The sequence below is a fragment of the Hemitrygon akajei genome, chromosome 4, assembly GCF_048418815.1.
Source record: "Hemitrygon akajei chromosome 4, sHemAka1.3, whole genome shotgun sequence".
NCBI classification, from domain to species: Eukaryota; Metazoa; Chordata; class Chondrichthyes; order Myliobatiformes; family Dasyatidae; genus Hemitrygon; species Hemitrygon akajei.
In genome coordinates, this window is record NC_133127.1 from 31373013 (window position 1) to 31387565 (window position 14553).

The 14553-nt window shown below is 40.6% G+C and overlaps 1 protein-coding gene across 4 annotated transcripts in view; it reads left to right on the forward strand.

The window, feature by feature from the left end:
• The window catches only part of uvssa (UV-stimulated scaffold protein A), a 290056-nt gene that overhangs the window by 16488 nt on the left and 259015 nt on the right, over positions 1 to 14553 (forward strand). For all 4 annotated transcript variants that reach the window (XM_073042248.1, XM_073042245.1, XM_073042247.1 and 1 more), the window contains 2 exons: positions 3983 to 4111; positions 12721 to 12829. In XM_073042248.1, the coding sequence (XP_072898349.1) occupies positions 3983 to 4111; positions 12721 to 12829 (238 nt within the window). The remainder of the gene's footprint in view (positions 1 to 3982; positions 4112 to 12720; positions 12830 to 14553) is intronic.

Sequence of the window (14553 nt, forward strand, 5' to 3'; positions counted from 1 at the left end):
TCTATACCTCTAGAAATGAAATCCAACATTGCATTCGCCTTCTGCACTACCAACTCAACCAGGACTCCAAAGTCCCTTTCCATCTCTGCATTTTGAATTCTCTCCTCCATCTAAATAATAGACTGCCCATTTATTTATTCCAACAAAGCGCATGACCATACACCTTCCAACATTATATTTCTTTTGCCACTTCTTTGCCCATTCCCCTAAACTATCTAAGTCTCTTTGCGGGCTCTCTGTTTCCTCAACACTACCCGCTCCTCCACCTATCTGTATAATCGGCAAATTATACATAGTCCAAATCATGGACATACATTGTAAAAAGCAGCGGTCCCAACACCGACCCTGTGGAACTCCACTGGTAACTGGCAGCCAGCTAGAATAGGATCCCTTTATTCCCACTCTCTGTTTTCTGCTGATCAGCCAATGCTCCACCCATGCTAGCAACTTCCCTGTAATTCCATGGGTTCTTATCTTGCTAAGCAACTTCATATGAAGCACCTTGTGAAAGGCCTTCTGAAAATCCAAGTACACCACATCTACTACATCTCCTTTGCCTACCCTACTTGTAATTTCGTCAAAAAAATTGCAGTAGGTTAGTCAGACAGGATTCTCCTTTTAGGAAACCATGCTGGCTTTGGCCTATTTTGTTATGTGCCTCCTGGTACTCCGTAATCTCTTCCCTAACAATCAATTCCAGCAACTTTCCAATCACTAATGTCAGGCTAACAGGTCTATAGTTTCCTTTCTGCTGCCTCCCACCCTTCTGAAATAGCGGAGTAACATTTGCAATTTTCCAGTCATCTGGTACAATACCAGAATCTATTGATTCTTGAAAGATCATTGTTTATGCCTCCGCAATCTCTCCAGCTACTTCCTTCAGAACCAGAGGGTACATTCCATCAGGTCCAGATTTATCCACCCTCAGACCATTAAGCTTCCTGAAAACCTTCTCAGCTGTAATTTTCACTGCACAAACTCCACTTCCCTGACACTCTTGAATGTCCGGTATACTGCAGACATCTTCCACTGTGAAGACTGATGCAAAGTATGCATTCAGTTCCTCTACCATCTCTGCGTCTCTCATTACAATATCTCCAGCATCATTTTCTATTGGTCCTATATCTACCTTCAACTCTCTTTTATCCTTTATATACTTAAAAAAGCTTTTAGTATTTTCTTTGATATTAGTCACCAGCTTCCTTTCATAATTTATCTTTTCCTTCCTCATGACCACCTTAGTTTCCTTCTGCAAGTTTTAAAAAGTTTCCCAATCCTCTATCTTCCTACTAGCTTTGGCTTCCTTGAATGCCCTCTCTTTTGCTTTTACTTTGTCTCTGACTTTGCTTGTCAACCACGGTAGTATCTTTCTTCCAGTCGAAAATTTCTTCTTATTTGGAGAATATCTGTCTTGCACTTCCCTCATTTTTTGCAGAAGCTCTAGCCATTGCTGCTCTGCTGTCCTTCCTGCTGGTGTCCCTTTCCAGTCAACCTTGGCCAGTTCACCTCTCATGCCATTGTAATTTCCTTTATTCCACTGAAATACCAACACGTTGGAATTTAGCTTCTCCTTCTCAAATTTCAAAGTGAACTCAATCATATTGTGATCACTGTTCCCTCAGGGTTCCTTAACCTTAAGCTCTCCTATCACCTCCAGATCATTGCACAACACCCAGTCCAGCACAGCCGATCTCCTAGTGGGCTCAACAACAAGCTGTTCTAAAAAGCCATCCCTTAGACATTCTACAAATTCTCTCTCTGGAGGTCTAGTCCTGGCCTGGTTTTCCCAATCCACTTTTATGTTAAAATCGCCAACGATTATCATAACATTGCCCTTCTGACACACCTTTTCTATCTCCTGTAATTTGTAATCCACATCTGGCTGCTGTTTGGAGGCCTGTATACAACTGCCATTTGAGTCCTTTTACCCTTGCAATTTCTTAACTCAACCCATAGAGACTCTACTCCTTCCGATCCTATGTCACCCCTTTCTAATGATTTAATATTATTTCTTATGCACTGGGCACACCAACCCCTCTGCCTAGTAATCCATTTTTCTGTTAGTGTTCTCCTTGTGCACAGGTAAATAAAGTGTGATTGAGGAACGAGTGCAAGATGTCAGAGTCCAGTTAGTTGGTGATGATGTTACGGTCACTATTGCTGTTGATGAGCTGAGATCCAAAGATGTTCTGAATACTGCTGCAGTAAAATATTGTTTGGTTATTATTGTTGAGGATGCCATAATCCATACCAGGAGGTTGTTTGTGCAGTTGTAAGTTCTCCGTTAATACTGAGACCAAAGCTTGCTCTAGCTGGATGACCAATGCTGAATCCTTTCCAGTTCCTGCCAGCACCTTCTACCTTCCATTCGCCTGCATCTTCAAAACACAATTTGACATTCTTTGTGGTATGCTATTAGCTTCCGTTCCCACATGTGCTATTGCTGAAATAAAGTGTCTACTTTCAACCACACTTCCTCACATTTTTCTTTATAACTTCACTGACAAGTTTGACAACTTGACTCAAACCCACAACCGCCATTAGAAATGCAATAATAGCCGGGGCATGCAGCGCCACCTGCTGGTTATCCATCAAATCTCATTACTTTAAATCCCTGTACATGACCACATGGGAGTATATGTACTACAACAATTATCAGTAGTTCAAAAAGACAGCTCACCACTATTTTATCAGGATGATTAGGGAAATAAATGTTGTCTTACTGAGTGTCAGTTTCAATATTCTGAATTAGATTGTGCTTGTTATTCATAAACAAGAGATTCCGCAGATACTGGAAATCTTCAGCAACATACTCAAAATGGTGGAAGAATTCAGCAGGTTGGGCAGTGTCTATGGAAAGGAATAAATAGTTGATGTTTCAGGCTGAGATCCTTCATCATGGCTGGAGAGAAAGGGGGAAGACACCGGAATGTTGGGGGGAGGGGAAGGAGTACAAACAAGAAGGTCATAGGTGAAGCTGGGTGGGGTCAGGAGGGGGGAGTGAGGTTATAGGCTGGGTGAAGAAGGAATCTGGTAGGAGAGGAGGGTGGGCCATGGGAGAAAGGGAAGGAGGTGCTGGACACGTGAGAAGAGAAGTGGAAAGGAAAGAGGGGAGTCTGATTAGGGAATGGAAGAAGAGTGAATGGAAGGGGGGTGGGGTGTGGGAGGAAATTACCAGAAGGTAGAGAAATTGACGTTCATGCCATTAGGTTGGAGGCTACCCAGAATGAAAATGAGCTGTTGCTTCTCCAAACTGAGAGTGGCCTCAATGTGGCAGTAATGGATGACATGGACCCCCCTTTAATCCAGAGTTCTGTGCAGTAAGGGGAAATGGTGAATGCCAAACATGTAGAAAAATATCTAAACGAGAGAGAAAGAGATGTGACTGGACGATGCCAGAGAAATAATGGCTTTATGATAACAGGGAAGAATTGTGATGATGAAGTGAATAGAACATTCTCAAAGGCAGCAAACAACAAGCACAACACACACAAATTCCCCTCTTACTCCTTTTTTTTCTTCATCTGCCTACCACTTCCCAGCTTCTCCCTCCCCCCATCACCTATTTTCTCTCCCCCCGCCCACTATTTTCACTTATCACCCTTTAGCTTGTACTTCCTCTCCCCCACCACCTTATTTTGCTGCCTTCTGCCTTCCTTTCCAGCCCTAATGAAGGGTCTTTGCCTGGAATGAAAGCTGTTTATTCCTCTCCATAGCTGCTGCCTGACCTGCTGAGCTCCTCTAGCATTTTGGGTTAAAGCTTGGTGACCTGACCTGTGCCTGCTGGGACCTGACAATATGTGGGTTAGCTTAGTTTGGCCAGGTATTCCCTCCTATCTGAGCACGTGAAGAATGCTATCAGCACAGTGATGAATTTCTGCTGCTTGTCTTTCCAGTGTTTTCACTTAACTGTGAATTTTCCTGTGGGAACATTTATTGAAATGGGCTTGTGGTGAGCAATGCCTTTGGAATTTCATTGCAGGCATTCACCAAAGCTGGTATTACTGATGCCCGATTAAGACGTGCCATTGACTTAAAAAGCGCAATAGATGCAGCAGTGAAAAAGCATGATGAGATGAACATTGGTTACAAAGAAAGACAGAGAAGAGTGGTGAGTATTCCAGTGCTTTAAAACTTAATTCTTGATGGGTGCATGGGGAAAGCAACTTCAGAAGCTTGCAGAAGAATACAGGAATGGAGTAGACAAATATTATCTTTTATATTCCTTAGAGTAGCTGAGTGATTTTGCTTGATCACTTTAATGTACGTTGCCATGTGATCAGAATTGTGTGTTAACCAGACTTTGAAGGAAGAGTTCTGCACTGCTCTTAACTTCAAACGAGCAGGTTAAGGGTTCAAGACCCACAGTAGAACTTGAAAAGAGGGAAAAGAAATAGGCTGGTACTTCACCGTGGTTTACCACTGGCATTTCACATGAACTCTAAGCTGAAGCCCCGCTTTACCTTGAACGTAAAGCGCTTTGATACATGCAAAGGTGCCATGTAAATGCGGGTTTGCCCTTTGTATTTGGATTTGTGCAGTGATACGATGGAGCAGTACTGAAGGGAGCTGTTTGAGCTTCTAGTTCTAACTGGCCTCTGATGAGCAATCCGTCTAGTCCCATCAGTTCCTTTTGTTTTAATTATTGATCCAGTTGCCTTTCGGAAGCCATGACTGAATCTCCCTCGATGTCCCGGATAGACAGTATATCCCTCTTCAAAAACTGGAAGTGTTAACCAGGTCAGGAAATAACTCTTGGGAAAGGAACAGTATAACATTTCAGTTCAGGGATTTTCTCTGGAAAAGTGAGAAAACTGCTTGCTTAGGTTGTCAGGATGGGCGTGCATAACATGGGGAATGTCTGTGACAGAACGCAGACTAAAGTCGAGGAGTTCTGTTTTAGAGGATGTAACATTTCCAAGTGGAAAATGTACCGTGAGATTGTGTTGAACATCGTTGGGGTAATGAAGATAAAGTGGTCAAATTGGGAGGAGTTCCTACCACAAAATGTTAAGCAATTGTTGGCACAGCTCACCCTTGTTAATTGAATTGAGGTTTTCTGAAAAATAATCACCCAATCTGAACTTGGTTCCTGCAACGTGGGTGAGGCCACGTTACAAGCCCAGAGTTCGATGTCATGTGGTGGAATGAATTGTATATTGAAGCTGAACATAATACTCTATTGTTTAATAGCAGTTTATTGTAACTTTCTTGCTTTTGTATCCTACGCCTTTATTAAACAAAGAATTTCATGTGTTTTCTTTTAAATTGCCATTTCTGCATTAATTTTCATTTGCCTCTTGGCCTCCCATTTCACCAGCTTGTCTGTGCTTATTAGGAACATATCTGTATTGTCTTCACTGTTGAATATATCATTTGGACTAAGAAAACCAGGAAGATGGTTTCCTTTGTATTGTCTAAAAGACAAAAACCTGTTCATATGTTTGAGCATTTTTCTTGGTGGGGGCTGGTAATTGTATTATATTACGCGACAGTACTGAGGATGAAATTATGCAGAAGCCATTAAAATTTTAGTTTAAGACGCAGTATTTTTATTCAAAGAATATTTAAATACTTAAATTGAAAGCATATCCATTTAAATGCAATTGAATGGGTATATGTGATTCTCACTGGTTGCATCACCGCCTATTATGAGGGCTCCAGTGCACAAAATCAAAAGAGGCTGCAGAGGGTTGTAGACTCGACCAGTTCCATCATGGACACAAGCACCAACCCCACCATTGAGGACATCTTTAGAACGTGGTACCTCAAGAAAGCCCCATCCACCATGCAGGACCCTCACCATCTATAGTATATTCAGATTCAGATTTAGTTTATTTGTCATTTAGAAACCACAAATGCAATGCAGTTAAAAATGAGACAACGTTCCTCCAGAATGATATCACAAAAGCACATGACAAAACAGACTACACCAGAAAATCCACATAACGTTTGGCAATCCCCAATCCAGAGTCCGGAGAGGGTGCTGCGTATTAATATCGCGCCACCGTCTTAGCGCATTCCCCGGAAAGGAGCTCCAAATCCACCAGACAAAACAAGACCAAAAACTAAAGCTACAAGACCTGCACAAAACCACATAGTTACAACAGTGCAAACAATAGCATAATTGATTAAAAAACAGACCATGGGCACAGTAAAAATAGTACAAAGATGTTAAAAGACTTTGAGTTCAAAAGAAATCCCCACACAGTTTCCACAAGTCCCCAGGGTCCCGACAGACTCGCCATCCCACGCCAGCGGCAGAAGGGAATACCCCTGCTATGGACTTTCACGGCGCCGCCCGACTCAGCCTCGCAGATGCAGCACACACCGAAAGCGACCTGACTGCAGCAGACTCCGAGTCCGTCGAACCTACGAGCCGACGACCATCCCCTCCGGCACAGCTTCTCCGAGCACCATCCTCTGCCGAGCGTATTAATACGGCCCCGCCAACGGCCATCGGCAACGTGACCCCGAGGACTGGGTTTCTTGTTCTTCCCAGCAGAGTCCCGGACCTCACAGCAGCAGCAGCAACGAAGCAGGCCTTCCTGGAGATCTCCCGATGTTCCTCCGTGCTCCCACGTCCGTTTTCAATCGATTATGATTGCGCACGGCACCCCGCTTCACAAATAACAGATAATCAGCTCTGGAGTGGCCGCTGCAAGCTGTGTCGGCCATCTTGGAATCAATATCCTCTTCTCATTACTACCATTCGGAAGTAGGTGGAAGTAGGTGGTACTACCATTCGGAAGAAGGTGCACACTCAACATTTTAGGAACAGCGTCTTTCCCTCTGCCATCTGTTTCCTGAATGGTCCATGAACACTACCTCAGTATTCCTATTTTGCACTGTTTTTTTTATTGTAACATTTTTTTTTTGTTTTGCACTGTGCTGCTGCAAAAAACAACACATTTCACAACATAGGTTAGTGATATTAAAGCATATTCTGAGTACAGCCAGTAACTGATGCTACCAAATTTCTTCTCCATTCTCACCAAACCATTACGTTTTCAGAAGTGGTAAGGTTTATTTACGACAGAGTGGTGAGAAGTGCAACTTTTATGGAGAGGATAAAATCACAGCTTTGGGAATTTAATAAAAAAAACTGCATCTGTATTATTTACATGCTCTGTGAAGTCACAGTGAGGATCTCCTCAGCTTTGGTGAGTCACAGAAAGTGCCCATTGTTGATGCAGAGTTAGAGCTTGTGGACTGAGGAGCTATAGATTAACCAAATAAGTATTAGGTATGAATGCTGTTATTCAGTTTGCTCATGTACTTTCCTGAAATAGCACGTAATATGAGGGTGAGGGTTACATGTACCATAATTGTATTTGTGGTATTTTTTTGTCTTTGGCTTTTGCAGTCGAGTTGGAATAATACCTATAATGTCCAGCAGAGGGAGTTTGTGCTCTGTGCTGGGTGACTGGAACCCGTAAGGATTGCTGGAAGAGATATCAAGACACAACAGATAATTGCAACATTTCATTGGTGATTTAGTATTAAGTTTGGATTGGTGTTTTAATTGCTTTCAGCTTAACTGAGAGTTTCTCTCTCCAGAATAAGGTAAGGCAATATTTATTGCCTATCTTCATTAAACCAGAATTTATTCTTTTAAGCTCCTGTACAATGGTGTTCTTATTTAAAGATAAAAGCCATGCTAATTTATTATGAGAAGAAACACAACTTCTCCAGGGTATAAAATTAACTATTCATATAAGACTGTAGGAAAATTTGTCGTGCATAAATTATTATTTATTCTCTATATTATACATTGTCATTTTTAGGGAAATTAAGAACCTTTCTGTGTCTGCATTGGAAAAATTAAGCAGTACTATTAAAATAAACTATGGCATTCTGAGCTTGATTGTGAGAGATGTTACTATTATTTTTGATAAGCATCCATCATAAGAATCACAAAAAAACAGGTTATCCCTTGGCATCACAGACCGGCGGATAGGCAACAAACATTTTGATAATGGTTTTATTCAGCTGGAAAAAAAACCCTGTTCCAAAAACCCTTGAATGAAGAGGAAGGAATTGAATTTTCAATGGTGCCTTGCTGTTCAGTCTGCTATCCATTTTCATTAGGAGTCACTATCTTAAGATTTCAAGAAACTTGTACTCCTGCCATCATTGCTATTTTTAGAGTTATAGATCTCAACAGCACTGAAAGAGGCTCTTTGGCCTCTCTAGTCCATGCCAAACTGTTAATCTGCTTAGTCCCATCAACCTGCATCTGTTTCATAGCCCTCCAAACCCCTTCTATCCAGTACTTAGCTAAATTTATCTTCAATATTGAAATCAAACATACTGCATTTTATTTAATTAATGCTATTCAAATCATTTTCTCACTTGCCTTTTTGCCATTTTCCCATTAAAAATCATTGGGTTTGGATTTCTATTTCTGACATTGATGACTTGCAGTAAAATTTCAAAAGGTTAATCCAATTTGAGTTTGTGCCTCTGATTTCAGAAAGCTGGAGATACTCGGTGAGTGGCTGCATCTATGGAGAGAGAAACATTTAGTTCAGGCCAAAGTAAAATCGGAGACTGCAGGTGCATCATTCTAGAATAACAAACAATCTATTTGAAGGAGAGGAGTTATAGAATTTTCAGGTTGAAGCCCTAGGTGAGGAGGGGAGTGGCTGGTTGGTGATAGCTGGAACTAGGTGGGGACGGGGTAATGAGTGGACGGAACCAGGTATGGGAGATGGGGGAGGAAGCAAGTTGGGCAGCATCTGTGGGATGGTTGACAAATGAGGTAGAAAACTAGACGGGCACGGGTGTGTCTGCATGCGTGTGTACGTGTGTGTATGTGGAATAGTGAGAGTGTAGGTTACCTGGAATAGGAAAAATGAATATTCAAACTATTGGGTTGTAAGATACCCAAGGTGAATACAAGGTGCAGAATATAACTACCTTCTGGAGAACCTCAGAAGGTTGGGCAGCACCTATGGGATACTTGACATTTTAGATAACAGGACTCATCGGAATATAGGGTGAAGTTCTTCTAGTTTGCACATGTTCTCTCAGTGGCAATGGAAAAGATTAAGAACACAGTGTGGGAATGGAAAGGAGATCCCAACACCAGTGACATCTCTTCCACCTTCCTGCTTTCCCCAATGATCACCTTCTTCACGACTGACTAGTGTGCTCATTCCTCCCTATCCCCTGGCATTTTCCCTTCAACCACAGGAGGTGTAACGTCTATCTTTTCACCACCACCTTCCCAACCCTCCAGCTTCATCTGTATCTCTTCCAACCTGATTTACCGCATTCAGTCCGTACAATAATACCCCCTATACTTTGGTGAAACCAAGCATAGACTAGTTGGTTGTTTTGTGGAACTGCAACGGGCATCTGAAGTTGCTGGTTGCACATTATCTTTCCACTCCCATGCTGACTTATTTGTCCTTTGCCTTCTCTATTACTGCAAAGAGGCCAAATGCAGATTGGAAGAACATCATCTTCTCAGTGACTCAGTGGAATGATTATTGAATTTTCCCCATTTCAGGTAACCCAGACACACTGTGTTCCCCTCTCACACACTCACCTGGCCACTCATTTTTCTTCTGTCTTTGTTCAATTCCTCCACCCTCAGCTGGTTCCATCTTCCCATCATTTCCTCCCCATCTGGTTCTACCTTTCACCTTCCCACCCCATCCTGCTGCTATATATTGGTAATCTTTCCTCTTTCCCCTTCAGTCCTGATGTAAAGCTGAAACATGATAGTAGACATTGACCTACCTACATTTATCCCCCCCATTGCAATCATGGATATTCTTTTTCGCAGATCTCATATTGGTGTAAATCCACCCCACTTCTGGGAAGGGAGGGATGAATGTAAATACTGAAAATACTCAACAGGCTAAGTTTCTTTAGTGGGGAGAGAAAGAGGTATCCCCAGGAAATAATGTCTCTATCCTGTTTGGATCTATGAAAGACAAATCAGAAGATACGTACGGACTTTAACTTTTAATCCAAACCTTCATGACTCAGAAATTCATAGTTTAAAATATATATTCATTATAAGTAATCTTTTATGCTAACTAAAGTTTGAAGCCTGCATGGGAAACCAAAAGCATCCATTTTCTAAGAGGGAATTAAAAGTAATGCTTTCTTCCTGACTTGCCGCCCACAGTCTGTTTTTCCCTAAATACCAATTCTTCTAATGTAGGCACTGGTTGTTGGATTTCCCTTATTGGGTGGGTTGAGGTGCCGTGAGCCCAGCAGGAGCTCAAGGTGGTGTGCTGCCAACTTAGCATGTGCAGTCGTGATGAGTTGTACCAGGAAATCTCTATGAAGGTTGGATTTGCCCTGCTGACAGGGCCCAGGTGCCACCCACCCATCAGCACCTCCAGGTGTTGTCCCTCTGACTCGACATGTGCAATTACTGTACCATCACATCTGCCCACGTATTGAATGATTTGTCCAGCCATGACAGAGACCACTTACAGATCACACATGTTGCTCTGTATCTGGAGCTGGGTAAGGCAAGCACTAAAGTGCTTTAGTAAGCCAGGCAATCTGACAGTCTGGTAGATTATTGAACAAGTTTTAGAATTCCTTAATTAATAGAATTTAAATTCTTTGGGTACCATGGTGAGATTTAAATTATTGTCTCTCCCAATCATTAGATATGGCCTTTCATTTATTAATCCAGCAACATAACTGATTTGCTATCATAACCCATCATGAAGAGAAATATTTGGAAAAATGAATGCAAGGAGAGCTGAATGCCTTCTCTGAACAAATGTGATGGCCGTGTACTTTGGCTTGCATGTATTTTTGGATTACAGATAGGGAAAAAATCATCATCCATCCAGCTATCAGAAAAAAAACCTTGATACTGCCTCATTTTGGAAGCTCTCACTGCTCACTTGCAAAACTGCTATTAAGTAAATTGCATGCTAATCTCCTTTGGGTTAGTTTCTGAAGCTTTCATTGGCCAAGCTGTTAAATATATTACAAGCTAATCTGAAAGGGCTATTTCTCTAAACAAAATTATGAGAGTATTTTTTAAATGAACGTGTTAGCAGCTCAGAGGTATGCGTTTAACTGGGCATCGGCATTCTTTCCCGCACTTGGTTTTGCCTCACTGCCAACACATTCCCTGGTGTACTGTGATTGTACGCTCCTTCTCATTCATTACTGACTAATTATTTGTCAGTCAGCAGTGTCTCTATCAACTTTAAATGCAAGTTGAAAACATCAATGATCAACAATCTAAGTTGATTGCGATTTTGAGTCCTTGACACTGTCTTTCAAAATATTGTGCATTTTTTTATTGCATGGTTGGAGCCTAAGGCTAGATGCACCTGACTTACTGGAGTGCTATAATTTGCAGGATCTTCCAGAAAGGATATTAGCATATAAATAGCAGATGCAATGACGACTATCACAGCTGAGTACATTTAATTTTTAGTTTATAAGATAGAATGGGTTTTTAAATGCATAGCCATCAAGCTTGCAGAATGACAAATGAAGTTTAGAGTTCACTTGTCTAAGGATGTCTTATAACATCATTTTTTAGAGTGTAACAGACACTTATTTAAGAACAAAACTGATTTCCTGGGTGGGAAGTAATTGAGATTGCCTCCCAAATTAATTAGACCATGGAGAATTTATTTTATGATTCTATTAAGATTTTGCAAAAAAAAACAAAGTATAAGAAAGCAGATTTGTTCAACCATTTGAACACATAGAATGATCCCTTTTTCTTCACTTATTCTTGCATTATAAGGCAAAATTGAGTAAATGCTTTTATGACCCATTCATAAATATAATTCCTAGTGCTGCATTATGTTTTTTACTACTTTTTATGAGACATTGGAAATGTTTCTGTAACACAGTGATATAATAATCATTTTCTTTTAAATTGAATTAGAATTGTGCTTCATTCATCCAATCTTGAACACAACAGTGATGTGAGATACTTTTCTCTATGGAATATTAATGCCTCATTGTTGGTTTTAAAGAGTTGTTGCTTTCTGCTTTAATTAATGTGATGCAGGAACCTTGTGTGCGTAGCTACAAACATTCTTTTCAGTATCATTATCTAAACATCTTTAAGATACTTTGAGGTGATATTGCATGATGGGATGCAAATTCAGCTTGGGTGCAGCACAAAATGAAAATTAGGAGTTGGTTCTCCCTTTTTTTAATGAGACAGATGATGGGTGGAGTATAAAACAGTGCCCAGCTTCACTCAGGCCCTCATTCAACTGCAAAAAATAGTCAAATATTTCTTCTGAGAGACTCTTATTTTACAAATTAGTACTAAATTTACTTAAGTGCCTAACTATGATTATAATTTTCTGAAGAATACTTTAGTGGCACTTGATTATGGTGATATTTTGTGTTTTTAACAGTGATGCTCAATATGTTATGCATTGTAGCACAAGCCACCCCCTCTCCCCACTTTAACTTTCAGTAAATTAAAACACATAAATTCTGTTTAGCACTTGATGTGCAATGTGTGAGCTGAATGCCATAATACTCTAAACCTTGGGTTGTGTTTCACCTTTCATAAATTCCTGGGTAGATTCTATACAAAAATAATTTTCAGCTCCGCAGCTCGTTGTTATTCAGACTTGATTGATTGCTGTCATTTATTCACTGAGAAAGTTAAGTGCTCCTGTCATTTCCGAAGAGTATAATTAGGATGTTTCACAGGTCAGCGATAGTGACAGGTTTTCTTTTGATTTGCTTCGACAGATGAAAGCAGCCGATGAGGATGATGACGACGATGATGATGATTTTGTTGAAGTTCCTGAGAAGGAAGGTTATGAGCCACACATTCAGGAGCACCTTCGGGAGGAGTATGGTGAGTTTATGCAGCTGCTAGCTGCCACTTCTCAGCACTGTCTCCCACAGCTAAATAAACAAACCCTGTTATTAAGCAATAAGGTGATCAGCTGTGTGTTTAATCTGTCCACTGATGACTGGGGAAGCTGTCGCTGAGTTATTTGAACACTTGTGAGTTAATAGACAAATAAACCTTTCTTGGTACTTTCCCCAAGAAGAATCTCATAACATTCTACCTCCTGAATGTGTTAGTTAAATTTCCTTCCTGTCCAAGTTCACATCTCTCTTGGAGCTTGTCATACATTGAATACTGCATCCTAACTTCAGTACCTCTTAGTGTATAAATCCAAGTCTGTTCTCCCATTTTTATTGTGTTAAATGTATAGTACAAGTAGACTTTATAGAATGAAAATGTGCAAATCTATTATTCATTCTACAGCCACTTTAGGAACCACTGGTACCTTATAAAGTGTGCACCGAGTGTATGTGTGTGGTTGTCTGTTGCTGTACTACATCTATTTCAATGTTTGACTTCTAGTGCATTCAGAGATGCTCTTCTGCACACCACTATCGAAACATGTGGTTGTTTGAGTTACTGTCACCTTCTGTAAGCTTGAACCTTTCCGGCCATTCTCCTCTGACCTCTGTCATTAACAAGGGGGTCTTTTCACCCACAGAACTGTTGCTCACTGGATGTTATTTTTTTCTGTTTTTTTTTGCACCATTTTCTGTAAACTCCAGAGACTCTTGTGTGTGAAAATCCCAGGAGATCAGCAGTTTCTAAAATACTCAAACCACCCCATCTTACACCAAGAATCATTCCACAATCTAAATCACAGAGATGCCTTTTCTTCCTCATTCTGATGTTTGTTCTGAACAAGAACTGAACCTTTTGACTGTGTCTGCATGCAGGAGCAGGTGTGCTTAATAAAGTGGCCACTGAGTGTATATTGGCATGGCCAACCCACTTTGGGACTTAGCTTTTCATGTTGGTATACATCAGGAGTGTAACTCAGCTGAAAATAGTCCACAAAATTCACGCCAGCCAGATATTTATAACAGATTATTACATAACTGTGACAGCTGGAGCAAGATGTTGTAATACTACAACCCTAACTGCATTGAATCAGTTCATCCTCTTAATCTTGGCACTAAATCCATTTCTGGCAGTTTGCACAATGATTGGGAATAACACAAAACTGCAATTTTATCTAAGATGCATGTAGCCTCAAGGACGTAAAAGGTTTCATTCCCGCTAAAGCAAACATCATTCTTGATTTTTTATATTTTTCCCATTCTCTGTCAAATTTATTTAGAACAGCCAATAGAATTGTATTTTTATTTACCTAAATGAAAATAGTTGGGTACGATGAATTATGTAAATAATTGGGTAATAATGCAGAAATAACTGACCAAATCTACCTATATAATTCAAGTCATAAACATAAGAAATTCTGTAGGTGTTGGAAATCCAAAGTAACACAGAAAACTCAGCAGATCAGGCAGCATCTATGGCAGGTGGTTCCCATCCTGTTTTACTCCATGGGCTAAATAGCACTATGCAGGGGATATGTGGAACCCCTGGTATGGAGATGAATAAGCAGTTGACAGTTCAGGCTAAAACACTTCTTCATGCAATTTCAGAGAATCCTTGCAAAAATGAATAACCCTTGCATCTTCATGTAGATTTTTTAATCCTTGTTTTAAATTGGATTTCTGTACTTTGATGAAACTGGTGATTGA